The sequence below is a fragment of the Cimex lectularius genome, unplaced genomic scaffold (genome assembly GCF_000648675.2).
Source record: "Cimex lectularius strain Harlan isolate CLEC.00 unplaced genomic scaffold, Clec_2.1 scaffold14, whole genome shotgun sequence".
Classification (NCBI taxonomy): domain Eukaryota; kingdom Metazoa; phylum Arthropoda; class Insecta; order Hemiptera; family Cimicidae; genus Cimex; species Cimex lectularius.
The window spans coordinates 1536831-1564664 of record NW_019392637.1 but is presented as its reverse complement, the minus strand read 5'-3'; the positions used below and the strand labels follow the sequence as shown (position 1 = coordinate 1564664).

Genomic DNA, 27834 nt, shown 5'->3' with positions numbered 1-27834 from the left:
GATAGGGCATCAGCTAAACGTGTTCAAATCCTTTTTTAAAATTATTTCGTAGTTATATTCTTCCAATTTCAATCTCCATCTTAGTGGTTTAGAGTTCGGTTCTTTTAGTGAAAAGAGCCATTGTAGAGGGATCGCAGAAAATTTTGAATCGTCGTCCGAAGAGATAGGATCTGAAATATTTCGAAGCCCATACTACGGCTAGAAGTTCCTTTTCTATTGTCGAAAGTTTACTTTCCGTGTCATTCAGTGTTCTACTTGCTAGGATCCAGTAGGAGCTCACCTCTTAAACGTAACAGAAGAGAGATAACAATTCGTATTGTACAATATAAATGAAATTTTAGCCTTCATATCAGGACGCTAGGATCCAATAGGAGCTCACCTCCTAAACGTAACAGAAGAGAGTAAAAAATTCGTTTTGTAGAATATAAATGAAATTTTCGCCTTGATATCAAGAAGAGAGTAAAATATTCGTTTTGTAGAATATAAATGAAAATTTCGCCTTGATATCTGGACGCTAGGATCCAGTAGGAGCTCCCCTCCTAAACGTAACAGAAGAGAGAAAAAAATTCGTTTTGTAGAATATAAATGAAATTTTCGCCCTAATATCAGGACGCTAGGATCCAGTAGGAGCTTATCTCCTAAACGTAACAGAAGAGAGTAAATAATTCGTTTTGTACAATATAAATGAAATTTTAGCCTTCATATCAGGACGCTAGGATCCAATAGGAGCTCACCTCGTAAACGTAACAGAACAGAATAAAAAATTCGTTTTGCAGTATATAAATGAAATTTTCGCCTTGATATCAGGAGCTAGGATCCAATAGGAGCCCACTTCCTAAACCTAACAGGAGAGAGTAAAAAATTAGTTTTTGGTAGAATATAAATGAAATTTTCGCCTTGATATCAGGACGCTAGGATCCAGTAGGAGTTCACCACCTCCACTTAACAGGAGAGAGTAAAAAAATCGTTTTTTGTAGAAAATAAATGAAATTTTTTCTCTGATATCATGATGCTTCTATCAAGTATGTTTTTACTACACTTTTTGAAAAAAATCGTAAAAGGGATTAGATTTGATCATGCCACAGTGTGGCACCTTCTCGAGTGGGGAACCCGTGCGTTCTGGTCCCCACTTCTCTGGAGCACCTTCTTTCCCCCTTTCTTCACTGGGCCAGCGTTCCTCTCCTCTTAAATCGGAGGACCTTTCACGCCCAGTCTCCAACAGGACCGCACACAGGTAAGTCAAATTAAGAAATTTTTACTCCTTTAACAAAAATTTTTTTCTACCTGTCTGTTCAAAAACCCGCTAGTATTAAAAAAAAAGATAATCTGCTGTAATGTTTGACCTTACTAGGTACCGTAGTAGTACTGACCTAGGTTTACCTATGTAAGCATAGTTTTTTTAAGTAATTTTTTAGTAGACCTAGCCAAATGGATTCTAATTCCTGGAGGTTTTTATTTTTATTTTATTTTATTATTTATTTTTTATTTATTTTTTTATTTTTTTTGTCAACTGGCTGGAGAAAATTCTCCAGGGAAAAACAAAATTCCAATCCTATGTCCTCATCTTTCTCTACCCCTTGCGTAACAGTCGCGTTCTTGCCTCAACTTAAACTTTATTCTATAATAATTTTTAATTAGTTTAATTGATTATTTTGAAACGTGGTGTGTCGTAAAATGTACTATAGAAAGAGATAAAATAAAAAAAATTGAAAAACTTCCGCATTTGTTCGAAAACCGAGAAACCGTCTTTTTTCGGGCTGCGGTTTGCCTATTATATTTGCCTAACTGTTCCGTAGGTTTTCTCCAGTTGTACAACCCACATTTTCCCGCAATTTTTCCAAATTTCCATTTCATTCAAGCCCCAGGTCCGGGCCGTCTCGCTATGACAGTTCCCACGGCGTGACCGGGCACGTCCGGAATCCTCGAAGGGAGGCGTGATCCCGGGACGGGGAAAAAGGTCGCAGCGTTTTCGGTTTCGAAAATCCGCCAAACGACCCGACCTTCGTCGAGTCATGACTTTCTCCTTCGAAAAATATTCATCTCAGCCCCTCCGCAACTCGGATCGTTTGAATATTTTTTGAAAAATACACCGGACACACTCAGGAAGAGAATGTCCAGAAGTCGACGCGATGACAAGCGCCGAAGACAGTTTGAAGGGTTAGCTGGGAGAATTTTCCACTAAATGCCAGGATTGGAGAATCTACTAGGTGCTTAGGTCCTACACGTCTTTTGTATCAGGAGAGACTAAAAAATTTGGGTTTGGTAGAAGATAAATAGATCTTTGACTTTCATATTCGATTCGAGGATCTAGCAGAAGCTTAGCGCTTATTTTTCTTTGTATCAGGAGCTGGTAAAAATAATCTGGCTATAAATGAAATTTTTTCATTGATATCAGGATTTGAAATCGAGTAGGAGCTCAGTTTTAGTAAGTTAGCCGCTAGTCCTTTTGCATTCATATCAGGATTTCAGAACCTAGGAGGAACTTAGGTTGTGTACCTCTTTGTATCAGGATGAAAATTGAACAGCTTGTAAAAAAAGTTGTTCTGAGTTTTGTAGGCTGTAAATGAATTTTTCCCTTAATATCAGAATTCTAGGATCTGGTAGGAATTTATCTCTTAATTATACACCTTTAAGCCATAAAAGAAATTTTTGCCTTGCTATCAGGATTTGAAAGTTAGCAGGAGCTCTATTTATACATTATCTTACGAGATCCTTTTAAATCATGAGCTGAAATGAAGGAAGCTTATAAAAAAAAATCTGAGTTTTGCAGGCGATAAACGAATTTGTTCCCTTAATATCAGGATTCGAGAATCTACTAGGAGCTTACTTCTTATATTTCTTTGTATCAGGAGCTTCCTTGTAGGCATTCAGTAGAACCAGGTGTTCGTTACTAAGACTGGAATTTTACTTTAGCCATTGATTCTTTATTTTCATATCAGGATTCGAGAATCTAGTAGGACCACCACACGTCTTTGTATAAGGAGAGAGTTAAAAAAAATTTGTGTTTGGTAAAATATAAATGAAATTTTGGCTTTCGTATCAGGATTTTGTAACCTAGAACTTGCTTACCTCTTACGCTTATTTGTACCAGGAGAACAACGGTACAAATATTTAATAGCTATAAATGAACGTTTTCCCTTGATATCAGGATTTGAAAAGGTCGTAGGAGCTCAGTATCCACATTAACTTGAAATGAAGCTCGTAAAAATCTGTGGATTTTTTAGGCTATAAATAATTATTTTGTGATGATATTAGAAATTGAGAATCAAGAAGGAGCTAGGTACTGTACCTTGTATCAGGAGACCAAAATGATCATGAGGCAATCAAGGATGCCTTTGTATCAGGATTTAGGAGGTCCACTAGGAGTTAAACAAAAGGTCTGGGTTTTGTAAAAAAAAATTAGATTCCTTCTGGCTTTGTATCAGGATTTAAAAATCCAACAGGAGTACAGTTTCCACTGACGTAACAGGAGTCTAAATCAAGGAGCTTATAGAAAAAATTCTGGGTTTTGTAAGCGATAAATGATTTTTTTCGATATCAGGATTTGAGAATCTATTAGGAGCTTGATACCTTTAAATCCTATCAGTAGGGAAAATCAAAAAGCAAATTGATATCAGGATTTGAGAATCTAGTAGGAGCTAGGTACGATTGGATCAGGATTTTTTCGATAACAGAATTTCAGAATCTATTAGGAGCTTGATACCTTTAGCCGGAGGTAAAATCAATATCAAGAAAATGTCTGAGGTTTTAGGCTATAAATTATTTTTTTCCCTTGATATCAGGGTTTGAATAGGTCGTAGAAGCTCAGTATCCAAATTAATTTGTGACAAGAGGTGAAATCAACGTGAGTCTAAAAACAAATCTTGACTTTGTAGGACAACCTTTGATCTTTTTGCCTTCGTATCAGGATGTGAGAATCTACCAGTTTCTACATAGCCTCTTACAGAAGCTCAAAATCAAGAAGCTCGAAAAAATCTCTACGTTTTTTAGACTAGAGATAAATTTTGTTGTCTTGATATGAGGATGTGAGACCTAGGAGGAACTAAGTATTGTATCTTATATCAGGAGGCCAAAATCAGACAGGAGCTAATGAAAAAATAGATTCCTTCTGGCTTTGTATCAGGATTTAAGAATCGAACAGGAGTACAGTTTCTACTGACGTAACAGGAGTCTAAATCAAGGAGCTTGTAGAAAAACTTCTGGGTTTTGTAAGCGATAAATGATTGTTTTCGATATCAGGATTTGAGAATCTATTAGGAGCTTGATACCTTTAAATCCTATCAGTAGGGAAAATCAAAAAGCAAGTAGAAAATGTCTAAGTTTTGTAGGTTACAAATGATTTTTTTCCTTGAAGTCAGTATTTAAAAAGGTCGTAGGAGCTCAGCGTCCACATTTATCTATAACAGAAGGTCAAAATCAAGAAGCTCGTAAAATCTCTGCATTTTTTTGCCTACAAATAATTTTTTTTTGCCATGATATCAGGATTTGAGAAGTTAGTAGGAACTCGGTTTACACGTTATCTTGTAACAGAATCTGAAACCAATGGAGCTTGAAAAAAATTTCTGAGTTTCGTACGATCAGGAGTAAATAATCTCCACGAGCTTAGACTAAAAAAAAAATCAAGCTGAAATCAAGGTGCTTGTAAAAAATCAGAGATTTGTCGACTATAAATGAACGTTTTTCCCTAAAATCTAGATTTGAGAATCTAGTGGGACTTCTTTTTTTATAGTAAAAAAGTTTCTGCTTGGTTTTTCATTTTATATTAGGATTTTTATATTAGCTGCGTTTACATTACCTTGTAACAGGAGCGAAAATAAAACAGCCTAGTAAAAAGTCTGGACTATGTGTGCTATAATTGCCTTTTTTCCTTTATCATCATGATTTGAGAATCTCATAGGAGCTAAGGAGCTTTACGTTGTATCAGGAGGTAAAATCGAGGAGCTTGCGATATTTTGTAAGCTGTAAATGAATGTTTTCTTAATATCAGGAGTTGAGAATCTCTTAGGAGCTTAGTTTCCACATTATCTCTTAACTGAAGGTGCTTGTCTGGTTTTAGAAAGTAAACCTTTCGTCCTTCTGCCTTCATATCAAGATTTCGGAACCTAGGAGGACCTTAGGTTTTGTACCTCTTTATATCAGGAGACCAAATGGAAGAGCTTGTAAAAAAAAGTCTAAGTTTTACGGGCTATAAATTAATTTCTTGCTTAAATATCAGGATTTGAGAATCTAGTAGAGCTTAATTTCACACATTATCTCTTAACTGAACTCAAGGTGCTTGTAATAAACTCTGGTTTTAACCTTATATCAGGAGATAAAATGGAAGAGCTTGTAAAAAAGTCTGAGTTTTATAGGCTATAAATTAATTTTTTGCCTATATATCAGATTTGAGAATCTCGTAGGAGCTCAGTTCTACATTATCTCGTAACAGTAGCCGGAACTCATTCTCTTAAAAAAAAGATTTGACCTTTTGTAGGTTTAAACATTACATTGTATCAGGACCTTGTCAAAAAAAGTCTCTTTCGTTTTCTTTCTGGCTTCCTACCAGGATTTAAGAACCAAGAACAGAGTTTAATCATTACCTCGTAACAGGAACTAAAATAAAGGAGCTTTAGAACTTTGTAGGTTATCAATGATTTTGTACCTTTGGGCCAGGATTTCAGAATCTAATTGGAACTAAAGGCTTAAACATTACCTTGTAACAGGAATTTGTAAATAAGGTTCTTCCGTTTGGTTTTTGCCTTCCTATCAGGATTTCAGAATAACCCAGGAGTTAGGTTTCTACATTATCTCGCAAGAGGAGCTGAAACAGTAAAAAAACGGCTATTTCGTTTTCCTTTTTGCTTTCCTATCAATAATTGACTATCTACCAAGTTCACATTTACCACATGATAGTTAAAATAAAGGAGCTCGTAAAAAAATCTCGAACTTTGTAGGTTATCGTAGATTTCCTCTTTTTGTATCAGGATTCGATAATCCAACAGGAGCTTAGCCTATTCATCAGAAAGCTCCCGTTGAATTCCTCCTGATATAAAAGAACGTCTTGATTTTTTGTAACAGAAGATTAAATCTTTTGGCTTTTTATCAGGATTCGATAATCCAACAGGAGCTTAGCCTATTCATCAGAAAGCTCCCGTTGAATTCCTCCTGATATAAAAGAACGTCTTGATTTTTTGTAACAGAAGATTAAATCTTTTGGCTTTTTATCAGGATTTGATAATCCAGCAGGAGCTCAGCCTATTCTATCAGAGAATTCTTGTCTTAGATTGTCTCCTGATAGAAAAGTACGTCTTCTTGTAAAGGCATTCAGAGTAGGTTTCGTAGGTTATCAGGAGGCAAGGACCCGACAGGAGCTCGATTTTATTACAAAATTATTTTTTTGCTGGCACAACACTTGAAAGTGGAAATATCGTCACGAGTAAAAGTTGTGTGAAGAGGCGAGAGAAAGAAACAAAAACATTCCCATGTGCAATCATTTGCATTGACGCGATATCAAAATTTGAATTTCTCCGTCATCCCGAGTCCTTTCACCTCAGTGAAACCGCATCGCACGTTTCTTGTTACGAGAATTTATTTTAAAGGAAAAAATATTTGAAATCTTGGGGGATGGGTATTAAAAGGGTGACAGGATGAGCCTGAGCTTCTCGATCGACCACGTTATCCAGCCGATTTATTTTTAAAACTATTTGTTTTTCGACTGGAAAATCCCGTTTGGCTGGTTCATTTTCGTCAGACCCGGGGCGTTGGGAATTTCAAACAACCCCTGTTATGTCACCTCCTGGGGTGGAAATTTGTTTTCAAGCCACCTCCTCCGTTTGTCCGGGTGTTTTTGGAACGTTTTCGACTTGCTCTAGGGGCACGGTTGCATCACCTGAGGAAGGAAGTCACACCGGCTGAATAAGAAACACCTGGAATGTGGCCAAAGATGGAACGGAGAACGTTCACCCCTCGGTGCGCTTTTTTTCACACCTGGACACTTCCACGCATCGGACTTAGTCTTAAAACGTGAAAGCCCGAGTGCAGGAAGGTCAACGGAGACCGGGTCGAAGACTATTTCATAATTTCTCTTTTTACCCTTGCCAGGGAGAAAAGAAAAAGAGTTATGAACTTCTACACCAGGAATATCTCAATTTCTTACCTATCAGGAGGTGAAAATCAGACAGGAGCCAATGCGTTTTTTAGGCAATAAATAAATTATTTTGTCTTGATATCAAGATTTGAGAATCTAGTAGGAGCTAGGTACTGTCGTATCGGGAGGCCAAAATAAGACAGGAGCTAATAAAAAAATAGATTTCTTCTGGCTTTGCATCAGGTTTTAAGAATCCACCAGGAGTCCAGTTTCCATTGACGTATCAGGAGCCGAAATCAAGAAGCTTGTTAAAAAAAGTCTGGATTTTGTAAGCTATAAATGATATTTTTCGATATCAGGATTTCAGAATCTATTAGGAGCAGCATTTTACCTTTAGCAGGAGGTAAAATCAAAGAGCGTGTAGAAAATATCTCAGTTTTGTAGGCTATAAATGAAAATGAATTTTTTCCTTGATATCAGGATGTAAATAGGTCGTAGGAGCTCAATATCCAAATTAACTTAGGGCAAGAAGTGAAATCAAGGTGATTCTAAAAATAAATCTTGGCTTTGTAGGACAACCTTTGATCTTTTTGTCTTCTTATGTGAGAATCTACCAGATCAGTTTCCACATTAACCTGTAACAGGAGCTCATAATCAAGCTCGAAAAAATCTCTGCGTTTTTTAGACTAGAGATAAATTTTGTTGTTTTGATATCAGGATGTGAGACCTAAGAGGAACTAAGTATTGTATCTTGTATCAGGAGGCCAAAATCAGACAGGAGCTAATAAAAAAATAGATTCCTTCTGGCTTTGTATCAGGATTTAAGAATCGAACAGGAGTACAATTTCTACTGACGTAACAGGAGCCCAAATCAAGGAGCTTGTAGAAAAACTTCTGGGTTTTGTAAGCGATAAATGATTTTTTTCGATATCAGGATTTGAGAATCTATTAGGAGCTTGATAACTTTAAATTGTATCAGGAGGTAAAATCAAAAAGCGTGTACAAAATGTTTTGAGTTTTGTACACTACAATTTTGTACAATGGTTTTCCATGGTAGCAAGATTTAAATAGGTCGTGGAGCTCAGCATCCATACTAACCTGTAACAGGAGCTCAAAATCAAGAAGCTCGTAAAAAGCTCTGCGTTTTTCAAGCTATAACCAATTTTTTGTCGTGATATCAGGATTTGAGAATCTAGTAGGAGCTAAGTACTGTATCTTGTATCAGGAGGCCAAAATCAGACAGGAGCTAATAAAAACAAAATTGATTCTTTCTGCCTTTGTATCAGGATATAAGAAGGTTGAGGTTTTATAAGCTATAAATTATTTTTGTCTGTATCAGGATTTCAGAATATATTAGGAGCTAGATAAATTTAAATTGTATCAGGAGATAAAAACAAAAAGTAAGTACAGTGTCGTAGGTTTTTGGTTATAAATGTAGTTTTTCGTATCAGGATGTGAGAATCTAACAGGAGCACAGTTTCCACATTAACTCGTAACAGAAGCTCAAATCAAGGAGCTTGTAAATAATCTTGGTTAACATTTGATCTTTCTGCCTTCGTATCAGGATGGAGACTCTAGCAGGAGCTCAGCCTTTTGTGCTAATGGCAAGTTCCTAATAGTGACTTTGTAACAGGAGACAAAACAAGAAAGGAGCTCGTCCTATTTATCAGGAAACTCCTGTCTTATATGGTCTCCTGTGATCAACATACGCACAACTTAACAAAGGACCAAGCTCCTGTCAAATTCATCCTGATATAAAAGAACGTCTTGTCTTCTTGTAAGAGGAGACAAAATCGTTCGCTTTGGATCAGGATTTGAGAATCTAGCAGGAGATCAGCCTATTCTTCAGAAAGCTCCAGCCTTATTTTGACTGCTGTTTCAAAAATCGTCTTGCCTTCTTGAAACAGGAGACTAAATCTTTTGCCTTTATAAGGATTTGATAATCCAGCAGAAGCTCAGCCTATTCACCAGAAAGCTCTGTCTTATGTTGTCTCCTGATACAAAAGAACGTCTTGTAACAGGAGACAAAATCGTTCGCTTTTGTATCAGTATTTGATAATCCAGCAGGAGCTCAACCTATTCATAAGAAAGCTCCTGTGTTATTTTGCCTCCTGTTTCAAAAGAACGCCTTGTCTTCTCGTAACAGGAGACAAAATCGTTCTCTTTCGTATCAGGATTTGATAATCCAGCAGGAACTCCTGTAAAATTCTTCCTGATACAAAATAACGTCTTCTGTTCTTGTAACAAGAGTCTAAATCTTCCGCTTTCCTATTAGGAGTGATTTTACAGTAGCTCTCGCCGAACATTAACCAATAAAATTTCATGGTTGTAAAGTTCAAAAGCGAGTCACGGCGAATCCTTAAGTGTAGTGCATTCCGCTTCCCCGAGACCTTGGGCTGGCGATTACGGCCGATAATTGCCCTGGAATCGCCTCGCTGAGGTCGACCACAAAAAAAATTAATAAAATGGCCTAGTTTTCCTCGTTTCGTTGCCAAAATAACAGAAGATTTTCACATCACGTGTGAAGAACGGGCGGATTTCTCCCATATAGTCCGGATTTATGATGTTTTCTCTCCTGCCTACAAGGGCGGGGTCAAGCGTGAAAGTATTTCTTTATCTTTTATTACTTATAATTGGCTTTAGTGCGATTCCAGCGGGCTCGCGTCCTTGCCCCATTTCCTTCCAACCTTCGAAAAGGCAAATGTACCGTTTAATTTAATTTCTCCCTCTCTAGCTCTAGCTTCATCGTCACCCTTCCTGGAAAAGACACCAAGGAGAGGTGGCCCATTACGAAAGCGTTTGAGATATTTTCACCTTAACACCTTTCACCTGGCGAGGGCGGTGCCGGTCGACACCTGCAATAGCGGTCTTTCCTCATACCAGTAGCTAAACGTTGACAGGAACTTCGTTTAAAAAAAATATAAATCCGTCACATCAGGCCGAAACCAGACAAAGAGCGGGTTAACAAATTAATTTTTTCCCTGATATCAGGATTATGTGAGTAGTAGGAGCTACATACCTTCTTTATCTTCTATCCAGGAGGTTATTCAAAAATTCAAAGGGTTTTGTAGACTGTAAATGAATTTTTGAGTGTCTTGATTTCAGGATTTGAGAGGCTAGGAGCTTCGTTCTACGTTCTCATAACAGGAATTGAAATCAAGAAGTTTGTTTAAAAAAACGGTAGGTTTTTGACCGTTGATATTTTTGGCTTCGTATCAGGATTTCAGAATGTGCCAGGAGCTCAGTTCCTACATTAACTCGTAGCACGAGATCCGCTTAAAACAGTCAGATGAACCCGTTCATAATAGTGAACGAGAGTAACCTGATCGTTCGTAAGAGAGAATTGATTCCCTCATAAGAGTTAACTAATCCGTCCTTAACAATAAACGCGGTGAACTAACCTGTTCATAACAGTGACCTGATTCGTTCATAACAGTGAACACTGATCAGTTCATGAGAGCGAACGAAAGTGAACTGATTCGTTCGTATGGGTGATCAAATCCGTTGGTATGAAAAGTGATCTGGTTTGTTCTTAAAAGTGATCAGATCCGTTCAGGAGAGTGAACGATAGTAACCTGATTCGTTCTTAAATGTGGTGAAATCCGTTCGTGAGTATGAAAATTGACCTGGTTCGTTCTTAAAAGTGATCAGATCTGTTCATGAGAGTCAACGAAAGTGTCCTGATTCGTTCTTAACAGTGATCAAATCTGTTCATGAGAGTGAACTGATCCGTTCAGGAGAGTGAACGAAAGTGTCCTGATTCGTTCTTAACAGTGATCAAATCTGTTCATGAGAGTGAACGAAAGTGTCTTCTTAACAGTGATCAAATCTGTTCATGAGAGTGAACTGATCCGTTCATGAGAGCGAACGAAAGTGACCTGATTCGTTATTAACAGCGATCAAAGCTGTTCATGAGAGTGAACTGGTCCGTTTATGAGATCGGACGAAAGCGTCCTGATTCGTTCTTAACAGTGATCAAATCCGTTTATAGTTGACTGATCCGTTCTTCAGAGTGAACCAAAGTGACCTGATTCGTTCTTAACAGTGAACGAGGGTGAATTGTTCCGTTTATGAGGGTGGTGAACGAATGTGACTTGATTCGTTTTCAAGAGTGATCAAATCTGTTCATGAGTAAACGAAATAATCTGATTCTTTCTTAAGAGTGAACTGATCCGTTTATGGACAACCGGATCTTAAAAAGGAGCTCGCGTTTTTCCGTTTTCAATTCACTTTGAACAAAGGAGTCAGTTTCTTTCTCGATGTAGGATAATTTAGGAATGTCTCGAGACGTGGAGAGAAGGGCAGGAGGTGAACCCTCAGCATCGGGATAACTTTGTGCCGGAATCATCTCCAATCTGACAGTTGTAGAAAGGGGGAAAAAGAAGGAAACATTTCACTCAGTCCGATTATAATTCGTGCTTCGATTCGTCATCCTCGGGACGGGTGAAGGGCGCCAGGTGAGGCAACGCGGATGCAAATCCCGACTCCCGTTCTGCTCAGGAGAGCTTTCTCGAGTCTGTGTGGCAACCGGGTCGCGAATGTCACAACAGCGGGCTTTTCCCCCATGTGATCTTTTGCACCTGGGGGAGGGGGGTTGTGGAAAAGACGGCTCCGGGATCCGGGTGTCGACGGTGATTCACCCCGACTCCCACGGATGACGAAAATAGACACGAGTCGACGATTGTTCCGTCCAGGTTGCACAATATATGGGCGCAGCGCGTCTCCCAACGCGGAGGAGTCACCTCGCATTCTTCAGCCCTTTTTATGAACGAATCGTGTCACTCGTTCGTTCTCGAGATTCACTCTTGTGAACGGATCACATTACTGTTATGTCCACGTCAGTACACTCTCGTCTGCTCTTAAGGACGGATCACTTGATTCTTAAGAACGAATCAGGTTACTCTTGTTCACTCGTATGAACGGATCGTTTCACTTTCATGAACGGATTTGATCACTCTTAATAACGAACCTGGTTACTTTCGTTCACTCTTATGAACGGGTCAGTTCACTCTCGTTTGCTCTGAAGGACGGAGCACTTCACTCTTAAGAACGAATCAGGTTTCTATAGTTCACTCTTATGAACCGATTTGATCAGTCTTAAGAACGAACCTGGTTACTCTCGTTCACTCTTATGAACGGACCAGTTCACTCTCACGAACAGATTTGATCACTCTTAAGAACGGATCAGTTGCTCTCATGAACAGATTTGGTCACTTAAGAACGAATCAGGACGCTTTCATTTACTCCCATGACTGAATTCACGCTTATGAACGAATCAGATTTCTATAGTTCACTCGTATGAACAGATCAGCTCACTCTCATGAAAAGATTTGATCAGTCTTAAGAACGAATCAGGTTACTCTCGTTCACTCGTATGAACGGATCAGCTCACTCTCATGAACAGATTTGATCAGACTTAAGAACGAATCAGGTTACCCTCGTTCACTCGTATGAACGGACGAGTTGACTCTCATGAACAGATTTGATCACTCTTAAGAACGAATCAGGTTACCCTCGTTCACTCGTATGAACGGACGAGTTCACTCTCATGAACAGATTTGATCAGTGTTAATAACGAACCTGGTTACTCTCGTTCACTCTTATGAACGGATCAGTTCACTCTCATGAATAAATTTGATCACTCTTAAGAACTAACTGTTTGAAAAGTACAACTTGCACTTCCTCATATCCTTAGACAACCTCTGTGATTGGCATAATTATTTTTCAATTCTTATTAATCAAATTAAAAACAACATCACGAAGAGTGCCGGTCACGTGTCCAAGCATCTACCCATCTCACACTTTACAAGAAGGTACAAATTTCTCCTGCTTTGTTCGACCTACATGAAGATAATATTGACGGTCTTTGTCTCAATGAGTTGTCATGGCTATTCAAGCTATGAAGTGAGGTTTTGCACTTAAACTCGGCTGTTTGGATCAGAGGGGAATTGGGAAACTGTATCCCACTTCTTGGCGGAGTGCTCATCCCTGGGTGAGATTCGGTTGTTGCATCTCGGATGTTTCACTCTCCCAGGGTTGACCTGTTATGGGTTTTGAGTGGATCAAATTCGCGGCCCTTAATTCGTCACGCTAGGCATGCATGGAACTTCAGATATGAGTTAATTAAGGCGTTTAATTTTTTATTTCTATTATATAACCTGTTTTTCTATTCCCTCTTTTACTTAATATTATGAGCGGTTATGATTGGAGATGGACCCACTAGGCCGTAAGGGTGATGCGCTCCGTTCCTGAGAATGACCAGATTCGTTCATAAGAGTGGACAGATCCGTGAATCGTTCACAAGTGTCAACCGATCCGCCGAGCTCCTGGCCGTCTTCCTTCCTTATACCCGCTTTCCAAAGTTGCGATCTGGTAAACGAGAGGGTCCAGAAGGCCTCGCTTCGAAAGTTGTCCCGTTCCAAGGATGGAGAAGCCAAGGATTTTTAGGTTAAAGAAGAAAAAAAAACACCACACAACCGGGTCATTCTCCGTTTGATTTCTCGTTACATGAGATTACGCTCACTGAGTACGCGTCTTTTGTCCGAATTCCACGGAAATTAGGCCCTTGCATCACCCGGTGTTCGTCAGCCCTCGCGAAATCTCTCGTTTGTTTTGTACTTTTCCTCGCGCCACCCGGAACGCGCCGAGGGATAACGGTTCCACCGTTCGTCCTTGGTCGTCCCCGGGTCACCTTGGCCTCGTGTTCCTCGTCGCCTGGGGCACCGGGGGGACGAAAAAATTACAACCCAGAGACCGCGGGAGAAAGGCACAAACGGGCCAGGTTGCACAATTGACAAATTGGGAAATGAGTCAAGATGGAATAAGGATCTGGCAAAGAAACGAGCTCCTGTCCTTTAAATCCTGATCCATGGAAAATCACTTCGAACAGGAAGCGTTTCTCGTTTCCCGGTGTAAGAGATCAGAGGAACCGTCTATCAGGGTATAAGCTCCTAGGTCCTATAGTCCTAGTATCAGTATGACAGGTTTCCCCAAAGGAGCTCGAGTTTTTCACCCTCAGCACTGAAAAATCACATTGTGCCTGGATCGTCTGACAGTCCCTTGAAATATGTCAGCCTACCAGATATGCACAATTGAGCATTTTGGTTCAGTCTTAATATAATAGCTCTTAAGAAGGGGTCGGTTCGATCTCATTCGCTCAAATGAACCGAAAAGTTCACTCTCGGTCGCATTAAAAAAAACGACCAATTCACTTGCCTTCATTCCCATTAAATGATAAGGGTTAAGAAAAAAAAGGTTGGGGGCCGCGGTAGCCGAGTGGTTAGGGTGAGAGACTCTCGGCTCGTAGTACCGGTCGTGGGTTCAATTCCCGCCGTCGCCTCTGGCCTTTTTTCACGATACCCTTCCCCCCAAAACGAATACGCATAACATAATTGTCTGTTTTCACTCATACACGGATCAGTTCACTTTTCGAACAGATTAGATCGCTCTTAAGAGTGGATCAGTTCACTCTCATGAACGGCTTTGATCACTCTTAAAAAGGGAATCAGATTAATTTGGTTAAATCTTGTGAACAGATTTTATAACTCTTATGAACGAATCATTTCACTCTCGTTCACTCTCATGAACGGATCAGGTGAATTTTAAGAACGGATCAGGCCACTTTCGTTTACTCATGAACGGGTTGGATCACTTTTACAAAGTAATCAGTTCACTCTCGTTCACACGTAAACACGAATCAGGTCAATTTCGTTCACTCTTATGAATAGATTTGACACTCTTAAGAACGGATCGAGTCACTTTCGTTCACCCTTATGAACGGATCAGGTGAATTTTAAGAACGGATCAGGCCACTTTCGATCACTCAGAACGGGTTTGATCACTTTTAAGACGAATCAGTCCACTCTCGTTCACTCTTAATGATGAGTCAGATCAATTTCGTTCACTCTCATGAACGGATCAGTCCACTTTCCTTCGTTCTTATGAAAGGACCAGTTCACTCTCCTGAACCGATTTGATCACTCTTATGAACGAATCATTTCAGTCTCGTTCACTCTCATGAACGGATAAGGTCACTTTGGTTCTCCACCCTAATGAACGGATCAAGTCCATCTCGTTCACTCTCATGAGCAGATCAGGCACTTTCGTTCATCGTTATGAACGAATCATTTCATTCACAATAACGGATCAGGACACTTTCGTTCACACTCACGAACGGGTTTGATCACTCTTAAGACGAATGAGTTCACTCTTAAGAACGAATCAGATAAGTTTCGTTCACTCTCGTGAACAGACCAGTTCACTCTTCACTTCAAACGGAGTTGATCACTCTTGAGAATGAATTTGATCATTTGCGTTCACTCTCATGAACCGGTTTGGTCATTTTGGAGAACGAGTCAGCTCATTTTCGTTCACTCTTATTGATTCTCGACGTCACACGTGAAAAAGTGCCGAACGGCCCGCGGCGCAGCGCAAGGCGCGACTCTTTCCTTTTTGCGTGCCGATGACCCTGTTAAGAATAGGTCGACAATGGAGGATTGGTCACGGACACGGCCAGTTAAGGCTGAAAGAACAAAACTCCCAATGCAATTAAAAGAAAAGAAAAAGAAAAGGCCGAGGCGTTGATCTTTTGTCTTTTGTTTTATTCGCAGATCATGTTGCTGGTCCTCGCTTTCGCACTCTTGGCCCTGACCAGGGCGGAGGTCGACGTGATAACATCGCCGGGTCCGGGCAATCAGTACGTCAGACTTCAAACCGGTAAGTCTGGAAGAATTTTTGTCAGTTTTGTTAATTTTGTCATCGATCATGATTGATTTTTTTACAGGGCATCATAGGGATGATGGGAATCTGAGTGAGTATCGGACGTCTCGATTTTATGTTCTGTTTTTTCTTTTTTATAGGTTTTGGTTTTGTTTTTAGGCGAATCGTCTGTGCAGGTGAAAGACGAAGGGCTGACGGGTGTCCAGGGGAAATATCCGGTGAAAAAAGCCGAGGTAGGCACATTGAAAAAGGACTCATCTTCTTTCAAGGCTACCGTGAAGGACGAAGGCTCGTCAGGCGTGCTGAAGAAGCAATCGGGCAACGGCGTCCCTTCACTCAAGCACTTCCACTACGACATCATCAGTAAAGCCAAGCCCGACGACAAAGGCGGGCTCGATTTCGACGACGACTTCCATCCCCTGAACAATAAGAAGCTCGTCCCTGCCGGCACGTCCCAGGCGTCGAGGGTGAACGTGAAGAAAGGACCCAACGGCCAGGACTACGAGTACGAGTACGTCTATTACTATTACGACGAAGACGAGGACGACACGCCCGCCACGACCCAACGTCCTCGCTACTCGGAAGTCGAACGGGCCACCAGGAGGAAGGAGCAAGACGACGAGCCGAGGAGGAGGTCCGAGGACAGGTTCAGGAGCAGGCAAGAACCCGAGGAGGAAGGACCCAGGAGGAAATCGGATGAAAGGTTCAGGAGCAGGCAAGAACCCGAAGATGAAGAGCCAAGGAGGAAATCCGACGACAGGTCCAGAACCAGGTACACGACGATCGAAAGGTCCAAGGGTAAAGAGCCCGTAGCCACCACGGCCGAGCCCGCCGTCAACGAGGTGCTGCCCAGGGGAGGTCAAAGGTGTGTCAAACCCAGACAAGGATCTAATTTTTCTTTTTTTATAATGGTTTTCGTCTGTTTTACAGGACAAGAGGGAGGCAGATGGAACAGGCGGACGAAGAGAGGTCCAATACGCGGTTCCCGTCGAGAGGGAGGGGCCAGGCTCAGACGACACAGCAGCCCATCACGGACCCACCGGTCAGGTCGAGGACAGGTGAGTCGAATCCCACGATAATCGCTATCTTAAAATCGTCCTTTTCCTCCAACGTTCATCGTCCTTATTGTTAATCGGTTGGCAGCTAAGCGGAACCACGGTTGACTTTTGTTTTAAAAAAAACGAACGTCGTATACTTGGATCCCTTACTTCGAGTGGATCGAATTCTCCAATTCAGGGATTCGTTGAAAAGGTGTTCTTTTCGTGGATCGGTTCGTACCCGCTCTTATCAAGGCTCCTGTCCAAAAGACGCTCATTTCGAGGAGCGAATCAAAAGTCGTTTATTTTGTTAGGAATCAGATCAAGAGCCGCTCTTTTTCGGGGATCCCGATCAAAAGCTGCTTATTTCGAGGTTTCGAGGATCTGATCAAGAGCCGCTTTTTTCAAGGAGCCCTGAGCAAAATCTATCTTTTCGTGGAGCGGATCAAAAGCCGTTCATTTTTTTGTATAACAGATTAAACTATTCAAATCGCTCATTTTTCAAGGATTCGGATAATGAGCCGCTCATTTTTTAGGGATTAAATAAACCAACAGTAGTTTTTTTCTTGGTTCGTGTTCAAAAGCAGTTATTTTTGGGGGGAATCAGAACAAAAAACGCTTTTTCATGAACGGATAAAAACAGCTCTATTTCCGGGGATTGTATCAAGAGAGGCTCTTTTTATTTTAGAGATCGGATCCAAAACGCTCTTTTTTTTATCGGATCGGCCGCTCTTTTTTCAAGGAGCCCGGAGCAAAATCTGCTTTTTTTGGGGATCGCGATCAAAAGCTGATTATTTCGAGGATCTGATCAACAACCGCTTTTTTTCAAGGAGCCCTGAGCAAAATCTCTCTTTTCGTAGAGAGGATCAAAAGCCGTTCATTTTTTTTTATATAACAGAGTAAACTATTTAAATCGCTCTTTTTTCAAAGATTCGGATCATGAGCCGCTCATTTTTTAGGGATTAAATAAACCAATAGAAGTTCTTTTCTTGGTTCGTGTTCAAAAAAGTTATTTTTTTGGTGGAATCAGAACAAAAAAACGCTTTTTCATGATCGGATAAAAACAGCTCTATTTCCGGGGATTGTATCAAGAGTAGCTCTTTTTATTTTAGAGATGGGATCAAAAACGCTGTTTTTTATCGGATCAGAGGCCGCTCTTTTTCAAGAAGCCCGGAGCAAAGTTGTTTTTTTTGGGGGGAGGGAGCGGATCAAAAGCCGCTCATTTTTTGGGGATCAGATCAAGAGACGCTCTTCTTTTCTTTTCTTTCTTTTTTTTTGGGAGGGGGTCCTGATCAAATGACGCTCTTTTTCATGGATCGGATCAAAAGCCGCTCTTTTCCAAGGAGCCCAGAACAAAATCTGCTCTTTTCGGGGAACGGATCAAGCTCATATTTTACGGATCTAGATCGGCGCTGCTCTTTTTTTCGTGGATCGCATCACGAGCCGCACTTTTCAGTGAAAAGATCGGCACCTCTTTTATGTATTTGATCAAAAGACCCTCATTTTTTTTTTTTTGTATATTCATTTTTATGATGGATCATCAAAGCCTCTCTTTATAGTGATTGAATCAAGAGCCGCTCAGTTTTTTAGGGATAGGTCAAAAAGCGCCATTTTGTGGTATTGAATCAACTGACGATCAGCGGAGCGCATCAACAGGCGTTTTTTTGTCGATCAAAAGCGCTCTCTCTCAAGTCGCATTGACTTTCTTCCAGGAAAAGTGTCTTTGAGGAATTCGAGGATCTCTATAAAATTGAAATTGAAGAAGAATTTTAAAATAAAAAAACAAAAGTAATAAAAGAGGAGCCGGTCCGCGCGGCCTCGTCACGACCTTGACTCCGGGCGTCTGTCGAGAGTGAGAGCCGAAAAGAGAGAGCTCTCCCCGTGGGGGGACTTTCGATTTCGAATCCGACCCACGAGGCAGGAGGGACTTTGCGAAGCCCCCCTACAGTTTTTTTCTTGTTTTTTTTCCCCTCTTCAAAAAGTATTTTTGACATGTTCGACCCCGTGTTGGGCCAGAGGCCGCGGTTCCGTGACGACGGGGCAAAGGTGGACGTTGCGAATCCCGTCACGCCGCCGGCGCCGCGACATTTAACGATCCTGGCATTTCGCCGATGACACGAATGAAGAATGAAGATTTCAACCGATTCGGCAGGGAGCGGGGTGAAAATTTTTCAGCAAGGAACATACGTTTTGAACGAGCGGAACGTTAAAAAAGTTTACGTGAAAAAGCCGCTCTGAATCGGATCACTAAAAAAAAACTTCTTTTGACCTTCATCTCTTAAAAGAGCAGCACGATCTGATCCCTACAAAATGAGAGACTTTTGATACGACCCTTAAAAAAAAAGAACTTTTGATCCGTTCACTGAAAAGAGCGGTTTTGGTTACATTCCTAAAAAATAATTGCTTTTGAGAAGGGCGGAATTGATCTGTTACCCTGACAAAGAGCAGCATTCAAATACATGAACGAGAGATTTCGATCCTACCACTTAAAAGAGCGGCTCTTGGTGCGGTTCATGAAAAGAATGAGTGCTTTTTAATCCGACCACTATAAAATTCAGCGGTTTTTGATCTGTCCCCCGAAAAGCTGGGCTTTTGATTATATTCCTTTAAAAAAATAACGGTTTTTGATACGATCTCTAAATAATGGGCCACTCTTGATCCGATCCCCTAAAAGAACGGCTTTGAATATTTTCCATTAAAAAAATTAATTAAAATTTTTATTGATCTAATCCTAAATGACCGTCTATCGACCAGGATTCCTGAAAAGAGCGGCATTTGAACCAAACCCTCAAAAGAACACCTTTTGGTCCGCTTCATCAAACAATGGCTCTTGATCCGATCCATCAAAAGAGTTTTTCATCTGATCCCTTAAAAATAAAATAAAAATAAAAATAAAACCTCACAAAAAAGACCGACAGTCAATCCCTACAAAAATACAAATTAAATTTAAAAATTACTGCTCTATAACCTATCCTTCAAAAGAACTGCTTTTGGTCCCACATTCATGAAATAACGGCTTTTGATCCGATCCTTCAAAAGACCAGCTTTTGGACCTATCCCGCCAAAAAATGAGCGGCTCTAAGAAAAAAGCGTGGATTCGACTCGATCCCTGAAAAGAGCGTCTCTTATTACGACTCATGAAACGTCCCCCCCTCAAAAAAAAACAGCGGTTTGATCAATCATTTCCAGAAATGAGCGGCTTTTGACCGAATCCTTTAAATGAACGTCTATTGACCGGGGTTCCTGAAAAGAGCGGCACTTGATCCAAACTTTCAAAAGAGGCAGCTTTCGTTTCGACCCCTACGAACACCGAAATTCGGTCCAATTCCTTTAAAAAAAATTTTTTAAAAATTGCCAACTCTTGATACGGCTCGTAAAAAAGAACGGTTTTTGAACTTATTCATGACATGGATTCCTGTCCGAACCGATCCTTCAAAAAAGCATCTTTTCGTCCTATCCCCCAAAAAATGAACGGCTCAAAGAAAAAAGTGCGGATTCGACCTGATCCTTGAATAGAGCGGCTCTCGATCCGATCCCTGTAAAGAGCATCTATTGATCTAATAAAAAAGCGCCTATTGACTAGGATTCCTGAAAAGATCGGTTGATCCAAACCCTCAAGAGAGTAGCCTTTGATCTGATCACTAAAAAATAGCGTCTTTCAATCCTTTTTTCGGGTCAATTCCATTATATATTAAATTTAAAAAATAAAAAAAGCTCTTGATGTGATTCCTAAAAAGAGGTTTTTGAACACCTATTCATGACATGGCTCCTTCCGATCCTTCAAAAGAGTAGCCTTGGAACCTATCCCCCAAAAAAATGAGCGGCTCTAGAAAAAATTTTTTAAAAAAAGCTCGGATTCGAACCCTGAAAAGAGTGGCTCTTGTTATTTACCATGAAAAGAGCCACGTCAATTCAGACCCCCTCCACCCCCGCAAAAAAAAAAAAACTGGTACGATCAACCATTTCCAGAAATGAGCGGCTTTGGACCTAATCCTTTAAATGAACGTCTATGATCCCTCAAAAGGGCAGTTTTTGTTCCCCTACAAACACCGAATTTCGGACCAATTCCTTTAAAATAAAATACCAGGTCCTGTCCCTTTAAAGGTAGGTTTCTGATCCGATCCCTAAAAAAATGTGCCTATTTCGATCCTGTTCCCTGAGTGGAGAAAAAAACGACAACACCGCGCCAGCCACTGTGCAGAAAAACCAGTTTTCGATTTTAATAAAATACCCGGGCCCGGCCTTTCGACGTCCTTGGCATACCCTCACGACATTTCTCAACCTGGCTGCTCTTCAATACACAATTTTCAAAAAAATTTCGCCTTCGGGATATTTCAAATTTTAAAATGTTTTGATATGTTTAGCCACGCGTCGTGGGAAAAAAAACACAAACAGCCAAAGCAGCGTTGGGCACTTTCATCGTTTTCACTTTCGTCCCGTACAACTTTCAGAACAGGGTTTTTTCCCCCGCCGGCCCTTTCTTGATCGGAATGCTTTGAAATTAATATCAAAATTGATTATTTAAGAGGAAAGAGAAAAAATGTCTGTTTTACTTAGCAAGATGGAAAATTGGAATTTTTTTCTTTTGGTCCAGGAGGTGGAAACGTCAGAAGACCCAGTTTGGTCGACAGCAGCAGCTTCAGGACTCATTCGAGCGACGTGGCGCCGGAAACCGACCCGGGAAAATATTATACGAGAGGTGAGAGAGGTCTTAAAAAATTAAAATGGACTTTTTATTTTGTTTTTTTATTTTTATTAAATCAAAAGGGTCCGAAGTCGTTCAGGACACGAGGGAATCTGACTTGGAAGAGTATGTAACTGACACGCTCCAACCGACGACCTTCTCGCCTCAGACTACGCCCAAATACACCCAGGAGACAGGAGACAGTGAGTTTTTTGCTTTTTGTCATGTTGAGTGGTTTTTATTTTATTAATTTTTTTTACATATTTTTTTAGATATGCCGGATAAAGCGGCTCTGGATCTGTACGCGATATTACAGCAGACCCAGGAGGAAAACTACGTCTCGGAGGAGGTGGAGGAAACGACGACCATGATGCCAACTACGACGACACCTGAGCCGACGACGACACCTACAACGACGACGACGACAACAACGACAACGACGACGACGACGACACCGGCGCCGCTTCCTGGGAGAGGGCGTTTCCGCGGTGTCGGCAGCGCCAGGACCCGCCCTCGTCACGGCTACGGCTCGACGACCCAAGCGCCTCAGGAGCCTCAGAAAGACAGCGAAGAGCCCAAACGTTCTAAGTTCCAACCCAGCAACACAAGAAACCACGGAGCTGTAAGATTTTTTTAATATTTTTTTTCTTTACCGACTAAAACACCGATTTTTTCAGTCGAGCTACGCGAGAAGGGGTTCCCAGAGGAGTTCGACGACCCAACAACCCCAGGAAGAGAGCACGACGCACAGGCCGAGGAGCAGTTTCGGTTCGAACAGGTACAACAGGCCGAGAGGTAGACAGCCGGTGCAACATCAGGATGAGGAAAAGGCGGAATCAACGACTCAAGCGGCCACTTCGCCACGTCCGACGCGGCCTAGGCTCAACATCAGCGGTGCCAGGCCGTTGAGACCCGGCCCGAGGATCAACCTGAGAGGAAAGCTTCCGGTCACATCGCCAACGCCAGCGCCTCAGGAAGAAGCCCCGGCGCCGACCCAACCTACGCACCAGGTAACAAGATCGACGTGAAACCCTAGTTCCCTGGTTTCAACTTGAATTTTTGAAATATAGGTTCTTAAAATTCTGCTTTAGAGATACTTTCATGATCTGATCAAAAGTCAGCTCATTTTACTGAATGATACGAGGAATCTTTTGAGGAATGATAGCTCCCGATCTCATCGAAAGCTGCGCCTGATCCCAGCTGGCTTAGGGAGCTCACGGCACACCTGATCTTGGTCAGGCTCCCTGTAAAAGGAGAAGCTTTTGATCCGAGACCCTGAAAAGAGCGGCTTTTGACCCGACGACCTGAAAAAAAGAGGCTTTTGAACGGTTTCGAAAGAGAGCGGCTGCTGATCTGAAACCATGAAAAGAACCGTTTTTGGTTTAGATCCCTTTAAAGAGAGACAATCAATCGGAAACCCTGAAAAGAGCGGGTTTTGAACGGTTACTGAAAACGAGTGGCTGCTGATCCGGCCCGCCCGAAAAGGCGGTTTTTGATCCGAGACCCTGAAAAAAGCGACTTTTGATCCGGAAACATGAAAAGAGCGGCTGCTGATCCGAAACTATGAAAAGAACTGTTTTTGATCCAGATCCCTAAATTGAGCGACTGTCAATCGGAAACCATGAAAAAAACCTTTTGATCCGATTTTCGAAAAGACCGTTTTTCGATCCACGCCCCCAAGAAGAGTCGTTACGATCAGTTCGATCCACATCCCTAAAAAAAGGGGGTCGGCTTTTGGCCATATTGCTCAAAAGAGCCAATCTAGATGCGATCCACAAAAAGATCGGGTTTGATTCTGAATCCCCGAGAAGAGCCATTTTTATCCGATCCACAAAAAGAGTTGCTTTGATCAGATTCCTGACAAGTCTGGATTTTTATTCGGATAAAAAAAAAAAAGGGGGGCGACTTTTGTTCCGGATCCCTTACAAGGGCGGTTTCGATTCAATTACTGAAAAGGGCAGCTTTGATCCGACCACTGAAAAGTGATGTTCCGATCAGATCTCTGAAAAGATGCCTCTCGATGCGACCATTACAAAAAGAGCAGCTTTTGATCCGCACCCCTAAAAAAATTGCTGAAAAGAGCGTCTATTGAACCGTTCCTAGAAAAGATCCTAGTACTCTACTTCCCAATTCTTTCTTTTTCTTCCCCTTTGTATTCTGGAGGGTGGAAAGGATCTTTCCAGGAACGAATACGTGTCTGATTTTATTATTTGTATGAGCAAGTGGAGGATCTAGGAGTATGAGTCGTGTAATTGAGTTGACTTGTCTTTTGCAGGAGGAATCGCCGGCGGAGACGACCCCGGCCCCGGCCGCACCCCCGGCGCCCCAGGATGCCCTGGCCCGGCTCCGGAACCGGCCGAGGCTCCGTGTCAGCCCGAGGCCCCACCACACGACGCCGGCGGAGCCGAGCCCGCCGCCCGTCAGCGAGCAGCAGGAAGACGTCCAGCCTGAGGAAGCTCAGCAACCGCCGGCGACGGAACAGAGCAGGCCAGCACAGTCGCACCTCCTCAGACGCCGCCCCGCCATCAGGAGGCTCACACTCCCACACTCACAGCCCCAGCAACAGCGACGATAAATAAAAATATAATCAAAAATAATTTATTTTCCTTTTTGTTTTTGTTTTTAGCAAACTTTATTTTTTCCAGCATAATTATCAATAAAGAGAATGTTTTTATATATATTTAATAAATGACATGACAGTCGTGTGCCAAGTGTAAATATAAAGAAAAATCTTTATCTTTTTAAATTATACATACTTTCCAATTTTAAAGTTTTAATTTTTTTAACAGCCCAAAACCCATCAGAATATCTGCCCCGAAAAGAGCAGCTGTGGCCCAGATCCTTTAAAAAAAGAGCTACTTTTGATCAGTACTTCCGAAAAGAGCGTTTTCTATCCAGATCCAGAATAGGGCGGCTTTTGAACGGTTACTGAACAAAGCGGCTCCTGATCCGAAACCACGAAAAGAACAGCTTTTCAACCAGATATCTTAAAATAAAAATAAATAACAGGAAAGAAAAGAGCGGCTTTTGATCGGGAATTGTAAAAAAATGTTTTTGATCTGAGACCCTGAAAAGAGCGGCAGCAGTTCAGATAACCTCAAAAGAGCAGATTTTGAACCCAGACCCTAAAAGTAGCGACTGCAGTTCAGAGAACCTGAAAAAGCGGCTTTTGATCTGACACCCTGAAAAGAGCGGCTGCAGTTCCGAGACCCCGAAAAAACGGCTTTTGATCTAGATCTATTAAAAAAGGTCGGTTGCCCTAATCTGAAATAACGTCTTTTGATGTGATTACCCTGATAAAAAGCGGCTCTGATATAATCTCTTAAAAAAAGCACAAAGATAATGTGTCATCGTATTCTGCATATATTTGAATGTTGTTCTTTTTGTCTTGCGATGCTCTCCTCGATGCAGACGGAGCACTCGTCTTGGAGACCGTTCCTCTTCACACAGGGCCAGTTCCGGCCCAGTTTACCGTAGAGGAAATTGTACGTGGCCGACTCTTCCGCGAACCTGGTAGGAGAACGGTCGCAGGCGCAGTAGGACCTCCTGCCGCCCGAGTACTCCCTCCACGACGGGAACCGCACGTTCTTCGGGTGCCTGCGGCCCGGGGGGTAGGTGCCTATATTTTCTGAAGACGCCGTCTGTACGGGGAGGACGGATTTCCACGGTTTCCTCTTCTTCGGCTTCTCTTCCTTGCCCTTCGAGAAGCGGAACATCGCCTGTCTCTGTATTGTCGTGTCTTGTGTGGTTTCGTTTTTTTATTTGCTGTTTGTATTAGTGTTGTTAGATCATATGGTTTTTTTATGGATTGGATTTATGGGATTTCTGAGACTCGAGGGGCATCTCTTGCTACAGGATGGCGTGGGGTGTGGGAAAACGACCGGGATCCCCTTGAGTCCAGCAGGCGGTATCCTTTCTTCCCATAACACCCCATGTGGTGTCGAAAGGAGAAACATATGATCCCTTAGTACAAATAGACTAGACACGTACAAATACAAAAAGACACTATGTTCCAGTCTCCATACGAAGCCGGGGACGCGATGAGGAGGCGGTTCTCGTCCTGGCGTTCGGCCTACCGTCTACCGAGGTCGACGAGCTGCGACAGGTCCCTAGGCCGCCACCCGGAAGACATGAGCTGGGAGGAGTATCTCAGGTTGAAGAACTGTTTTCGCTACGGCCAGTCCGCCACGGCCGAGGACACGTCAGATTACAACTACCTGATGGGCAAGCTGGGAAGGAATTGGGTCTGCATGAGGAGGAACGGCCTCCAGGACGACTGCCCCACCTGCAAGGAATGCAGGGGGCGGGATCGAAAGCAGACTTTCTACTGCTTGCGATGCTTGTCTAACTCAAGACAGAGACCATGTTGCCAACGCGTCCCGATCACGTGAAACTGGAACTTACGACAGGCAGAACTATCACCGATTACCGAATAGGCCGGGGGTCCGCGCGGTCTCTCTGTTCATCCCACACCACCCCTGCAACCAACCTTACACAACTGTACCACCCCCTCTTTTAAAAACAGCGCAACGGTGCTGAAAATCCTACAGAGCACACCGCCTTTTAAATAATTTAAATAAAACAAAAAATAAATATATTATTTACTATGTATTGTTTGGTGTGGTGTTTTCCCTCGTAGCAGTGAAAAAATGAAATTTGTTTAAATTTATCCATAATGATTATTAAACTGCAATAAATAAATGTCTTACCTGAGGCCAGCATGAGTGATGCATATCCGTTCTTTAGATACTGCTTTAACAAATAAATCAATAAATAAAAATTCAACCTGATGGTTTGAAAGATAGTCAGACCTGGCGGATGGGATGGCTGTTGATTGGTGGCTGTGGGTCAGATGGTATGATAGTGTCAGACACGATAAATAGGACTGTCAGATCTAACGGATGGAAAAACAGTCGGATATAACCATACAGGTTTTTTTTGGTTTATTTGGCATCAAACCATACAGTTATTACCGACTGTCAGCCTGGTATGTGAAGACTCATCAGGTCTGACAAACCGGTGGTTCCGACAGTCTCACTTCATCAGGTCTGAAATCTGTCAAACCTTCGGAACTGTCTTTCACTTCATCGGGTATGAAATAACGTCAAAACTGTCGGATCCAATAGTTTTTCCATCCGTCAAGTCTGATGGTTTATAAAACCATCAGATCTGGCAGTCCTTTCACTTCATCAGGTCTGGATGGTATATAAAACCATCAGATCTGGCAGTCCTTTCACTTCATCAGGTCTGACACTTTCATTCGTCAGGTCTGACAGTCTTTCACTTCATAAAGTCTAACATCTGTCAAAATCTTGTTGGAACTGACAGTTTTTAGATCCGTCAAGTCTGACAGTCTTTATATTCATCAGGTTTGACTATCTATCCGACCTGATGGGTGGAAAGAGTGGTGGATCCAACAATTTTGACAGATTGTCAGACCTAAAGAGACCATGTTTGCCAACGTGTCCCGATCACGTTGTGAAACTGGAACAGTGAAAGGTAGTTAGATCCGACTATTTTATAGATTATCAGACTGGATGAAAAGAAAGGTTGTCAAACCTGATGGTTTGAAAGAATGTTAGTCTTCTTAAACTTGTCAGATCTGACAGTAGAAAAGAATGTTAGTTAAGAAAACAGACCTGACTGATAGTAAGAGTGTCAGTTGATGATTGTGTGATCCAATGGTAAGACAGATTGTCTGAGGTAATGAATAGAAAAATACCACATCCTATGGTATGATATATTGTCAGACCTGATGAATAGAAAGTGTTAGATCCAACAGTGTGATAAGATTGAGAGACCTGATGAGGAGGAAGACAATTATGGAAATGAGAATGAGGAAACATTGGCCTATTATTTACGAAAGGACAAGATGACAGAGGTCGGGGCTCTTTTACATTTTCAATGAATGAACAGAGAGAAAGCCTCTATCCAGTAATTTAGAAAAAAATATTTTTTTTTATTTTTTAATTAGCATTGACAGAAAAATTACAAACATTGAACAAAGTACGCAGGGAAAAGCCTGTCGAATATGGAGCCTTTTTTTCTCTCCTTATGCTTTTTTTTTTTTTTTTTTTTTTTTAAATCGTAAAACTAACAGTGTTCAGAGGGCGTATGAAAGAACACAAACATCTGACAAAATTGTATGGTTTTTTTTTTTGTTTTTTTTTTAAAGATTAATGGGAGATAGTAAGAATAATAACAAACCATTCTTAGAAGAAATAATAATAATAGACTATACAAAATTATAATTCTTTACCAAGAGCCTAATGCTAATAAAATTCATTTATATAATATATAAATATCATTAAAAAGAATCACAGACACAT

At 41.5% G+C, this 27834-nt stretch overlaps 1 protein-coding gene across 1 annotated transcript; it reads left to right on the top strand.

Annotated features, from left to right (window-relative positions):
• Positions 1-1132: 1132 nt before the first annotated feature.
• LOC106663081 (proteoglycan 4-like) lies at positions 1133-24106 on the top strand. Its single transcript, XM_014387643.2, has 10 exons — positions 1133-1234; positions 15676-15781; positions 15849-15875; positions 15944-16649; positions 16715-16842; positions 21416-21520; positions 21589-21708; positions 21778-22127; positions 22183-22515; positions 23781-24106. Exons 2-10 carry the CDS (start codon positions 15679-15681, stop codon positions 24078-24080), a joined length of 2172 nt encoding a protein of 723 aa, XP_014243129.1. The 5' UTR covers positions 1133-1234; positions 15676-15678; the 3' UTR covers positions 24081-24106.
• The last annotated feature ends 3728 nt before the right edge of the window (positions 24107-27834 follow it).